The 12632-nt window shown below is 41.2% G+C and overlaps 1 protein-coding gene across 1 annotated transcript in view; it reads right to left on the bottom strand.

Annotated features, from left to right (window-relative positions):
- NECAB2 (N-terminal EF-hand calcium binding protein 2) overlaps positions 1-12632 on the bottom strand; it is a 47821-nt gene that overhangs the window by 26914 nt on the left and 8275 nt on the right. Inside the window, exon 3 of the mRNA XM_031949234.1 lies at positions 4752-4860. Within this exon, the coding sequence (XP_031805094.1) occupies positions 4752-4860 (109 nt within the window). The remainder of the gene's footprint in view (positions 1-4751; positions 4861-12632) is intronic.

The following is a 12632-nucleotide window of genomic DNA, read 5'->3' on the forward strand; positions in this document are numbered from 1 at the left end:
AGAAGAAAGGGTTGGAGAGCTAGAGTCAGGAGTGGTGGGCTGGGGAGTCAGGTGCCCAGGAGAGTCAGAACTGCCCCTGAAAACCAGGGAGAGCCTGGCTGGACGGCTGGCAGGGGAATCAGGTGCCCAGGAAAGAGTCGGAGCTGTCTCTGAAAACCAAGGAGAGCCTGGCTGGCTGGCTGACCAGAGGCTCATGAAGGCAATGGCTCAGACTAAATTAAAGAGAAAGCCCTATAGGAATCAGCCAGAAAGTAATTTAATCCTTCAGTGACTGACCATGGCTGGTCCTCTTCAAAAACGAAGTACAAACAACCACCACCGTCGGAGGATGAGAGTAAGGGAAAAGGGGAAGAGAAAATGAGCGTGGGGGAGAGAGACTTAATCAGGAACGACTGAATGCAATCCAAGAGCAACAGAACCACTAAGTCAGGATTCAGGCAGCTTCAGAGGCAGGTGTGAGCAGATACAGGAGTCAGAAAGGAAGGATGAATAAGTCCAAGGATGGGGCTGAAGGAATGAGCTGGCCAGCCTTGAAATGAAATCTACAGAACAGCCTGTGAGCATCAGATCATTCTATTAAGAGGAGTTAAAAGAATTCTGAGATTGTGCACACACAACTCACTAATTTATATATGTTGTAACCTTTAAGATTTTTAAAATTCAAGTTTAAATTTTTTTTACAACACCTAAATTTCCCATTGCATCCCTCTTCTTTCCCCTCTCCTGAGGTTTTTTTTTTCAGTCACCAGTCAATGTCCAATATCCAACATTCATTCATCCTTCTACAAAACTGGTCTGATGGAAAGCAGCTACACCCAAAGAAAGAACACTAGGAAATGATTGTAAACTGCTTGCATTTTTGTTCTTCTTCCCAGGTTATTTATACCTTCTAAATCCAATTCTCCCTGAGCAACAAGAAAACTGTTTGGTTCTGCACACATATATTATATCCAAGATCTACTGTAATCTATTTAACATGTATAGGACTGCTTGCCATCTTGGGGAGAGGGTGGAGGGAGGGAGGGGAAAAATCGGAACAGAAGTGAGTGCAAGGGATAATGTTGTAAAAAATTACCCTGGCATGGGTTCTGTCAGTAAAAAGTTATTTAATAAAAAAAAAAAACTGGTCTGATGGAATCAGAATTTACTGTCTTTATCAATCATTTGTTACTTACCCATTCATTTTCTGGTTTATTCATTCATTCATTCATTCATTCATCTATTTGTTTGTTTATTTATCTATTAGTTTGACATGCTAGGTGCTGAGGGGGATACAAAAATAAACTCCTGGGGGCTATGATCTATTTCATGTAGCTCTATCTTCAGAGCCTAGAACATAGCAGTAGGCTGCTTAAGAAATGTTTCCTGATTTGAATTGAATAGTTTCTGCTGTCAGAGCTGACAGTCCGACATTATTGCTAATTGCCTTCATATCTGTCTAAGTTTTGTTTCCTCAAATAGACTACGACCTTGAAGAGGGCAGGAAGTGTTTATTTATTTATTTTGTATCCTTCAAGGGGGCCAAGTATAAAGTTAGGCACAAATTGACCTCAGCAAATATGCATGGATCATGGAGGCTTTCTCCACCTGTAGCTTTAATGGTTCTGGACATACTCATCCTGAATGATTCAGGATATGTGGTGCCAAATGATACTATGCAGGAAACGCAGGAAGGGTCTGCAAAGAAGCAGAAGGGGAAAGCTTTGATCTCCAGGACACTGTCCTGTGTAGGGGAGGAAAAATCTATTTCACCCAGATGGTGACCAAATGTCTAAGCAAGGAAATCTACTTAGGAAGCTTCAAGACCCTCACACAAAGATACAAAATATATAAAACATTTACCCACCTCAGCTCCAGGGATATCATTACCCACTGGTGTTCCACCTTCACAGTGAAAACCTCTTTCATCTCTCCCTGTGCTTTGGCCAACCCTAAATGTATTTTTTGTTCTCACCCTTTCTCTACCTTTCCCTGTTTTCCAAGTCATCAACCCTTCTGTCCTTAAACTTCTTTTTTTCTAATCTTGACCTGATTGTTAACCCATTTTACACTGCTCCACCTTCAAATCTCTGATCTCTTTGTTTGATCAATACTCATTCCTTTCTAATTCCCACGATTTTGCCTTCTCGCCTCCTCTTCTGGTACACTGACTTACATTGACAGAAGAAGTCAGGCATCCAGGTTGACTGTTCCATTATGAAAATGTTAACTAATTTCAACTGGGTCCTTCCCACTACATGGCAATCCCACTGTTCCCCAATGAAGCACCACTTGTTCTCAAGGCTTCCATTCTGAATTTTCTCTTCTTCTCAAGGTACATATATCATCTCCATCCTTACTCTCTCAGCAGAACACATTGTCTCATATTTTGCCAACAAAACTGAAGCCATCTGTTGTGAGTCCCCTTTTCTTCTTAATCCCATACCTTAAGTACTTTGAGCAACAGCTATTTCCCATTTCCTACTCTGAAGAGGTATCCCTTCTCTTCGACAAAACTAACCTCCCTACTACCATTTCCAAAGCTGTTTCTATCATCTCTCTAATCTCCAGTCTTTATCCACTGGCTCAATGGTCTCCTGGATTTCAGATTATCCTCTCTCAAGGTTCCTTCCACACACCTATCAAACTGATATTCCTAAAGCACAGTGTTCATGTCAGTCCCTCTACTCAAGAATTCTCAATAGCTCTCTATTGCCTCTGGGATAAATGTAGCATTTAAAGCCCTTCACAAAAAGCCTTCAATACATATTTCCTGAATTATTTCCTATTATTTCCTCTATATTCTAGCCAATCTAGCTTACTTGGGGCACCCTATATACAACATTATGGTTTGTTACTTTCCATGGGATGGCCATCATGTCTAGAATTTTTTCCCCCTTCACTTTCACTTCCTGAAGTCCCTAGATCCATTCAATGATCATCTCAAGTGCCATCTCTTACGTTCCTGCCCCCTCTCCTCTAGCTCCCTTGGAAATTAATGTCTTATCTCTATATATTGTTTCTCCTCAGTAAAATGTAAGCTTCTTGAGGGCATGGATTGTTCTAGTTTTGTCCTCAGTGCTTGGCCCTTTGCACTCAGCACAATACTAGCTGACTAGTTCACTGACAGTAGTAAGTGAATAAATGTTTTTTGAACTGAATAAAAAAAGTCTATGGGTGCAGGTCATTGATCAGAAAGGGCCCGGGGATTCAGGTCATTGGGAAGAGAGTGCATGGGGAGGACAGAGGAAGTGTCCTATGAAGTTAGGTTAAGGAAGGAAAGCCCTTAGACTTGGAGTTAGGAAGTTAGGAAGACAGACTTTCAGGAGAGGTCCAATGTAAAAGATCTAAGGGTTTCAGTGGATATAAACTCAATAGGAATCAACAGGGAGTTGTTGTTCAGTCATTTTCAGTCATGATCAAGCCTTCATGACCCCATTTGAGATTTCCATGGCAAAGATACTGGGGGGCTTTGCCATTTCCTCCTCCAGCTCATTGTATGGATGAAGGAACTGAGGCAAACAGAGTTAAGTGACTTGTTCAGGGTCCCACAGTTAGTTAATGTCTGAGGCCAGATTTGAGCTCAGAAGATGAAATTCCTTGACGCTGGACCCAGTCCTTTACCCACTGGCCACCTAAATGCCCATAAAAGGGTCAATATGGTACAAGATTAATGCCATTTTAGGCTGCATTAAGAGAAGCAAAGCATCCAGAATGAGGGGAGTCATTGATCAGATAGGTAGATAAGAGACATGTACACCCATATACATAGAAATATGTTTATGTGCATATGGATATATATAGGTAGACATACATACATATACATAGATAAGTATATATGTGCACACACATATATATGCATACATACATGCGTGTGTATGTATGTATGTATGTGTAATTAGAAAGACAGATATCTTCTGCATTGTTCAAGGCGTGTCTGGTTCTGGGTTCCACGTTTCTGGAAAGCCATGGGCCAAGAAAGAGAAGCCAGAAAGATGAGAAGACTAGAAGACATGTGCTGGAATAATCTCTTGAAAGAAATAGGGGTGATTATCCTGGAGAAGAGAAGGCTTAGGATGGTCCCAGAGGAGAGAAGCAGATTTAAATCTTTATTGAAGGTCACCAGGAGGGCCATTGGTTGAGGAGGTGGCTGGAAGGATTTTTAATCAGGGATGAGATAGCCTCTGAGATCCCTCATAAATCTAAGACTTACATGAGTCTATGGGCTGGGTTACTCAGAACCTAGTAATCTCAACAAGTTATATGGCTCACTTACACAGTGAGTGAGGTGGCAACAGATTTCTGGGACCATACCTAGCTCATCACCCCAATCCATGTGTTCCTAGGAGATTCCTTTTCTTTATTTCTCCATTAGCATACTGAGGAAATGGATCCTGATCTTCTCTCTTAAGAGGTTGGGGAAGATTTTGGATGTGGAGACCCATTAATCACAATGGAAGCAATGAGGGTCCTCTAAGGTCCCTTAAGAGTCTGTGAATTTAGTCCAGTATATATTAGACATATTCCCTTGAAAAGTCAAGCAAAGCATTTTTTAAACAAGCTGCTGTTTTTAAATTAGGGAAGCTACCCATGGTCTTCCTTTCACTAGCAAAGAAAATTGAAAATCATATGAGAATGGCTATCGTGCTCTTCTATTTTCTTGCCCAAACCCATGCATTTTGATAAGCATAGCCACAAAGCCATGGACACCTAGGATATATATATATATATATTTCTAGATACCCCCATATTGGGGAAACGTAAGGACTTACTTGGTATTATCAGAGTCAATTGTGTGAAAGAGCTTCTCGAGTTCTTCTTCATTAAGGACACCATCCGAAAAAAACAGCTGGAATTCTTCCAAGGACAGCTTCCCATCATCTGAAAGAAAGAAGTCATAAGGCGAAGGATTGGGAGATAAAGAGCAACACTATGATCCTTTGGGATCAAGAAGCAAGGAGAATGGAAAGTCATATAAACACCAAGACCCAGAATCCCAATCACAAATAATCCCCAAACTGAGAGATGACCTTCACACCATCGATGATCACCAAATTCAAAAAATCCCAAACCTAAATAATTCCCACTCAACAGAGAATCCCTCAACCCCAGATAATGCCCTCACATATAGAATTCTCCAACATAGTTAATTCCCAAACTCAGAAAAGCTCAAACTTAAATAATTCCCACTCAACAGAGAATCCTCCAACCCCAGGTAATGCTCCCAATATATAGATAACTCCCAAACTTCAAATGCTTCCCCTAAATCCTGACTTTCATGGTGAATATCCTAGATCACTAATTTAGGGGCACAGGGAGCCCACATTCTACTTCCTATCTTCCACTGGCTCCCATATCTGTAATAAAGAGGCATCCTGCCTTTCACTCCCTAACATCAACTCTTCCCCAAATTTTGTGAAGTCCAGGCCTGGCTGCAGAGAATGGGCTTCCATCTGTCTATCTCCCTTCTATCTGACTGGTCTTCCAAAATCTTTCCTATTATTCATATTCCCAGTACCTTCTTTTCCCCAAGAGTGGGACCAGCCAGGGTCCTCCCTTACCTCAGAATGCTCTGTCCTCAGTTCAGGGAAGGCAGGCCCTTGTAAGAAAGACTTACTTAGCAGGAAAAGAGGCCCAGGTCAATCTGTCTTTCCTCCAGCAGTTCTGAGCAGCAGACACATAAATCATCGGACTAGCTCCAGAACTAGAAGGACCTCAGAGGTCATTTAGCCTCATTTTACATTTGGGGAGGCTAAGTAATTCCCCCAATGTCTGAGCATCTGAGGCAAGATTCAGTCTTAGAGCCTCTCACTCTAAAATCCCAGCTCTTTCAATTGTCTACTGCCTCCCATTAGGAAGAAGTCCTTTGCCCAGACCTTCATGGAGTAATCCTCCTCTGCCCATGAAGCCAGAACTCATTCTGAATGCTTCAGGGGTCTGCAAAGACACAGGAAACTTGAGTGAGCTTTCCAAGGGGCTCAGAAGCAAACGCTTAACATACAAGGGCTCAACATCAGCACCACACTCTTGTTTTTCTCAGCCTAAGTGGGGCTCCAGGAGCATGGGGTTCTTGGGTTTATTTCTGGTCTAACCAACTGCCTCGATGACTTCCAATCCAATTGGGTGTCTGGCTTTTCTCCTCCAGGGAGATGGCCCCCTAGTAGAGATGGGTACCCAGGATACACAGATGAGCTCCATCTGCTCATCCTTCCCTCCCCTCCCCACTTTAGTTCCTCCTGCCTCCTTTCTCTCCCGTTACCCCAGAGACTGGTAGGCAGAGCTGTTGGAACCCCCTCCCCATCCTTCTTGATGAGATCAGAGACAACCCCACTAAGAGGGGCCTCTGGTTGTCTTGGGTAATTGGGGAGGAGGACCTCAGCAGTGAGCACTTCTCTCCGACAGACATCAGGGATTGGGCAGAAGAGCAATAATTACTCCAGAGCTGAATCTCTCCTTGATTAGCTAGGAAATCCATCCATTGTTTTCTGTTTCTCAAGGCACTGCTTTGACCTCTCCAGCTGATCTATTATCTCATTATCTTTCTTCCCTAACCTTCTCTCATAACTGACTGGACCCTGTCTGTGGTCACCACTATGCATCGGGGATACTGGATTCAAAATCTTGACTTTGTGGTAGATTTTTCCTTTTTTGTTATTCAAAAGTCCATGAGATTTTTCTTTCCCACTTACAGCTAAAATCTCTTTTATTTGTTGTTATCTACACCTTCCTCTAATTAGTGTATGAATTCAGTCAGTCAATAAATATTTATTAAGCACCTACAATGTACCAAGCTCAAAGTGCTTTGCATATACTTTTCCATTCATTCATCTGTAGCCAATCAAGATCAGGTCCTATCTCAACATCAGCCACATTCATTTCCTCTTCTCTGATTCTACTGCCATCATCCCCAGAAAAGGCCTTATTACCACTTGCCTGGATTATTGCAAATAGCTCTCACAGAATTTATCCCCTCCACTCTCTTCCACCTCAATCTTCCACCAGACTACTGCCAGCATTATCTTTGTTATAAATAGATCCAGCTTTGTCACTCCTCTGCCCAAAAGTCTTTGGTGGCTCCCTATTACCTCTAGGATAAAGTATAAATTCCAGACCTCATAATCTATCATTACTCTAATTTTCTAACCATCTCTACCACCCAAACTCTGCTCTTAAAATGGAATCACTCAACACCCGCTAAACCTTCTCTGTGTTCTCATGCCTCAATGTCTCTGCTGAAACTGGTCTTCATGTCTGGAATTCTCCCTGTCACTCTCTCCAGCTGCTAAACTCCTAATCATCTTTAAAACCCATTTCACACGCAATGGCAAACCCAACAAGGGTCTCTTCTGGGCACCTCACTATGCATCTGTCACATAATATTTTATTATACTTATCTGTCAGAATCTTCTATAGAGTCTCTGAGGGCAGGGACCAGGGTTTAACTAAACCCCACTACAGTGTTCTGCACACAGTAGGAGCTCAATAAGTGTCTATTGTACTTCACATTCCTGGTATGAAAGCTGAGTCTGCTTCTGATAGTGATGGGGAGAGAGGTCTTTTCTCATTTGCCTTCATAAGGTAACTTCTATTGTTCTGAGTTATAATATATATTATATATAAATATATGTATATATTGCAGGAAACCAGTTAGGCTCCAGACTCAAAGAAAGGGGATGTCTAAAGCACTCTGGTGGACTCCCCAAAGGGCTCCACTTCTCCAGGAGAGGGGAAATGGGGAAGAATCATGACCCAGGACCTCCGTCTCTTGTTGCATCTCTTTCCCTGCCTTTCTACCATATCTCTGTCTGGTGTTCCATCCAAACGGTCAGAGATAACATGAGGAACCCAGACAGAGAGTGACCAGCCACAGTCTAATGAATCCTCATCTAATCTGGTGGAAGGATTACAAGTCAGTGAGACAGTTTGAGCCAACCCTGGAGCTGACATCTTTACAACAGGATCAACTTCAAGTGCACGAGTATTCAAGTGTGTCCGAGCTGATGGAGTGGGACCGGCGCCTTCTCTAATGAGCTGGGGCTGGCGGCCCCCTAACAAGCTGGGCTGGCGGCTTCGGGGGCTCTGACCTTTCCAGAGCCAGGCTCCTTATTTTCACACAAAACACACACACACACACACACAAGTTCATACTATGGGATAGCATTTCCCATCGTCTCTGGCGGCTGCGACATGGCGGACTTTTCTTGGGTGCCTAAGTCTCTCATTTCTCTATCTTCCCCAACAGGAGTCTTCCCTTTTACAGCATTTCTCCTCGACCCCAAACAATAGCTTCAATCTGGCTCCATTTCAGTCAGGAGAAGGAAAGTGAGAGAAATGATTATTAATAACCAATTATGGAGGAAAGGCAGCTCCCCCCCCCCCAGTCCTATTCCTTGTTCAAGTTGCTGACCTCTGCCACAAATTCACCCCACCTAGACCATCTTATCTAAGGTGAATTCCTGTCTATTGTGTTCCATTCAAACAAGTTTGGATGAAGGCAGATCCTTTGTCTAGATCGTCCAAAGCTGGCTAGGAGTAGAGATATTCTCTTTGTTTAAGAATTATATGATGTCATTCTCTCAGCCCCTAATTGGAGTGAGCTCACTTCTCATGTAATATTTATTCTTTCAGTCATTGTGGATCAGAGTCGATTGCCACCCTCAGCAACACCCAAAGGCATATAAACTCTAATTCCTGTGCTGTGAGGGTCTTTGGCATTTGAGAATGTCAAATAAATTTTTGAATTTTGAATTAAATGTTGAATAAAATATTTATTATTTCTAAATAATTTCATTTATATATCATATATAATGTAAGATATTATATAATGATTATATAATATAGATATAATTTAATTAATAAAATGATTAATTACCCAGAAATTGTTTCTTGAACTTTTTAAACATCACTAAAGGGTGTAAGTATTTATATAATGCCTACTATATTCCAGGCAGGATATATATATATATATATAATTTAATTAATAAAATGAATAAAATAACTGATTACTCAGAAATTGTTTCTTGAACTTTTTAAACATCACTTAAGGATATAAGCATTTATATAGTGCCTACTATATTCCAGGCACTGGACCAAGTGGCTTTTGTTGTTGTTATTTTGTTTTATATTTTTTTTAACAAATATCATCTCATTTGATACTGAGACCTGCAAATTTTCCATTAGAATCAGGGAAAGCTCTTTGTCCCTTCCATTTTCCTATTAGGAAAGTAGGAAGGTTGGACTAGACAGATAATGTCTAAGGCCTCTTCTCACTCCAAATATTACTCTAAGTGGCCATGTCTAAAATCAGACATATCAGGTGTCTAACACCACAAAATGAGCTCTACTCTGTGACTTTCCAATTTCCTTCAATGACCGGTACAATTCCTTTCTCTGCCAATAAGGTCAGAAAGCCCGGTTTATCTTGGTCTTTTCCCTTCTTCCTCATTTCCAACATTCCTAAATTCTCTAAGGTCTTGTAGTTACTGATAATTTTGTAGCCATCCTTTTCTACTCCAGTTAGGCTTGTATCAATTTCCAAAGTTCAAATCTAGCCTCAGAGACTTACTATCTTTGAGACTCTGGATAATTCACTTAACTATTTGTCTCAGTTTCTTTATCTGTAAAAATGGGTTGGAGAGGGGATGGCAAATTAGTCCAGTATCTTTGCTAAGAAGACCCCAAATAGGATCATGAAGAGTTGGGTGTGACACTTTGGGAAGCCTTCCCTGACTATCCTAGACCCCTTTTCCTGAAATCTTATAACATTTAAATATAACATTTAAATAAGGATCAGGGATGGTAAGATTTGGGTACATACACAATGATGTCCCTGTTCCCTGTGTTATTTTTGGGTTCATCTATATCTAAACAAGAAGCTCCTACAGAGCAGCAATTGTGGGGAATTTGAAGCTATTCTTAGGGAAAAGAGAAGGATCAAAAAAGGGGTAGATCCAATGGCTGGAATAGAGGGGAACGACAGAAGGCAGAATCACTTAACTCTCACTTTGGTTCTGTTTTCTTTGCAAAGGCAAATGATGTTTGGACTGGAAGGCACAGAACATCAATGACTAATAAGGGAGCACCTCGTTGCCTTTGATGAATTCAAGTCAGCACGGTCAGACAAGCTGCCTCCCAAGATACTGAAAAACAGATTTTTTTTTTCAGTACTGAATGTGACTACTGAGTCATTTTCACTGACATTTGAAAGATCTTAGGGAACTAGAAAGGTGACATGGGTTTGGAGAAGAGCAAATTTTACCATAATTTAAAAAAAAAAAAAAGAAGAAGAATAGAGTTTGCAACAAGAAGCCAATTCAGTTCAATTCAGTAAGAATGTTTCTAAGTGAAAGACACTACTACTGTACAGGGGATTGGGGATACAAAGGCAGAATGAAAGACAATCTTAACTAGTCTCCTTTAGTCTGAAGAAGATAAGAACAGAGATAAGGACATCATTAAGCTTGACTTTTATTCTTGGGGAAAAAAAGATAAAATGTATTATTAAATGGATAATTGATGAATATCTACAAAGGAATTGGGGATCACCATGGGTAGACCAAATCATTTTCTCTTCTGACAGAATTTACTAGCTGGGTTACTACGGGCAAGCTTTGCCTACATGTAAGCAAAGCATGTGATGGTCTTTTATGTTATTCTTGTAGAAAAGATGGAGAGATTGTGGGTCAGATGACAGAGGTTAGGCGGATTTGGAAATGGTTGAGTGACTGGATACAAAGAGAAGCTATTAATTATTCAGTGCCAACTTGGAAGGTGGCCTTCAACCAAATGGGCCCTCATCCCTGAGCAGTTTAATATTTTTACTAATGACTTGGATAAACCACTATATGGCATGGCTATCCAATTTGGAGACAGTAGGAAGCTAGAGGGGATGCTTTACAAGTGGGATATCAGGACCCAAAAAAGACTGAGACAGATTCTGACATTGAGCCAAAGTTAAGCAGCTGAAATTTAATAGGGATAAAAGCAAAGTCTTACATTTGGGTTTGGGGGAAAAACACAAGCACATGAATAGAAGATGCAGGAAATATAGCTGAATAGCAGCTTGTGGGGAAAGGATCTGAGGGGATTCTAGGATATTGCAAACTCAAAATAAGTCAACCAGCATCCATTAAGTGATTACTATATGCTAAGTGCTGGGACACACAAAAAAAGAAATACCATCCCTTTCCTCGAGAAGATGAGGAAAGTCAACATAGAAAAGTGAGCTAAAAGTGGGGGGAGAGATGGGAGAAGGCACCCCAAAATAGGGCATGATGGAGAAAGAAGTCCAAAGATTCAGGAGTAGAACCTAAAGAAAAAAGGAGTAGTGGATGTGGTTGATATTTGTATTTTCCTTAAAATGAAAGTTGAGGGAATATTTGATCACAGAAAGGAGTGTCAGGAAAAAAGTAGTCTTCCAAGTGAGAAGGATGCTGTTGGAGAATGGAGTATAGAGAGTCAGGTGTTGGTCCAGAGAACAACGACAGCGATGGAGGGGGACAATGGAAATCATTAGGTAGGACCTAGATGGGAATTTGAAGAGGGGGAGACCTCCTTCCCACCATTTTGCCGCGAGGGAGCTCTGGCTTGTGTGGGCAAATAGAAAAGCTTCATCAGAAGATGGAGTTAAGAAGGATGGAAAGAGAAAGAGGAAAAGGAGAAGTAGGAGGAAGAGCAGGAGAAGATGATGATCTAAGGCTGAATTATTAGAGCTAAAATATGCAGGACACTACTGCTATGAAGCCTTGTCTTTGTGCTTATCCTGTTGTATCTCTTCCCAGGGCCTGGTCATATCAACTCTGGGTTATTACATTTGCCTCCAAATTTTAGGAAAGAAATTGATAAACTAGAGAACACCAAAAGGAAGACAAATGAGAACAGTGAAGGGATTTGGATTATGTCACATGTGAGCTAATTAAAAGAAGTGAACAAGTGCAGTTAGGTGGAGCAGTGGATAGACTGCCAGAATTCAAATCCAGCCTCAGACACTTATTAGCTGCGTGACCCTGAGCAAGTCATTTAACTCTGCCTCAGTTCTCTCATCTGTAAAATAGACTGGAGAAGGAAATAGCAAATCACTGCATATCTGTGCAAGGAAAGTCATATGTGACTTGAACAACCACAAAGAGAAGACTTGGGGAGAGTTATTTTCAAGTATAATGTGAAAGGGGTTTTTGAATTATTCTGCTTGATCTCAGAAGGCAGAACTAGGATCAGGGGATGGATGTTACAAAAAAAGGAAGATTAGGGGAGGATTTTGGGAGGACTTGGACAAGAAATAATAATAGCTACCACTAACATATCCCTTTACATATGTTAGTTCGATTGATCCTCACAACTCTGGAAGGGAACCCATTTCATGCATGATAAGGAGACCGAGACACAGAAAAGCGAAAGGATTTGCCAAGGTCACACAGCTAGTCAGTGTCGAAGGCAGAATTCAAATTCAGGTTTTCTTCACTTTGAGTCCTTTGTTCTATCTATTATGCTGGCCAGACTCTGTCACTCAGGATGAAGGGATGGATTGTGGTCTTCATTGCTTCAATTTTTCACACACATTAACTCACAGACTTAAGGGACAGAGTAAAGAAAAACTTCCTAACAAGTAGAGCTGCCCAAAAGTACAATGGGGAACACAGTGAATTTCCCTTCAC

The sequence above is a fragment of the Sarcophilus harrisii genome, chromosome 2 (assembly GCF_902635505.1).
Source record: "Sarcophilus harrisii chromosome 2, mSarHar1.11, whole genome shotgun sequence".
In the NCBI taxonomy this organism is placed as follows: domain Eukaryota; kingdom Metazoa; phylum Chordata; class Mammalia; order Dasyuromorphia; family Dasyuridae; genus Sarcophilus; species Sarcophilus harrisii.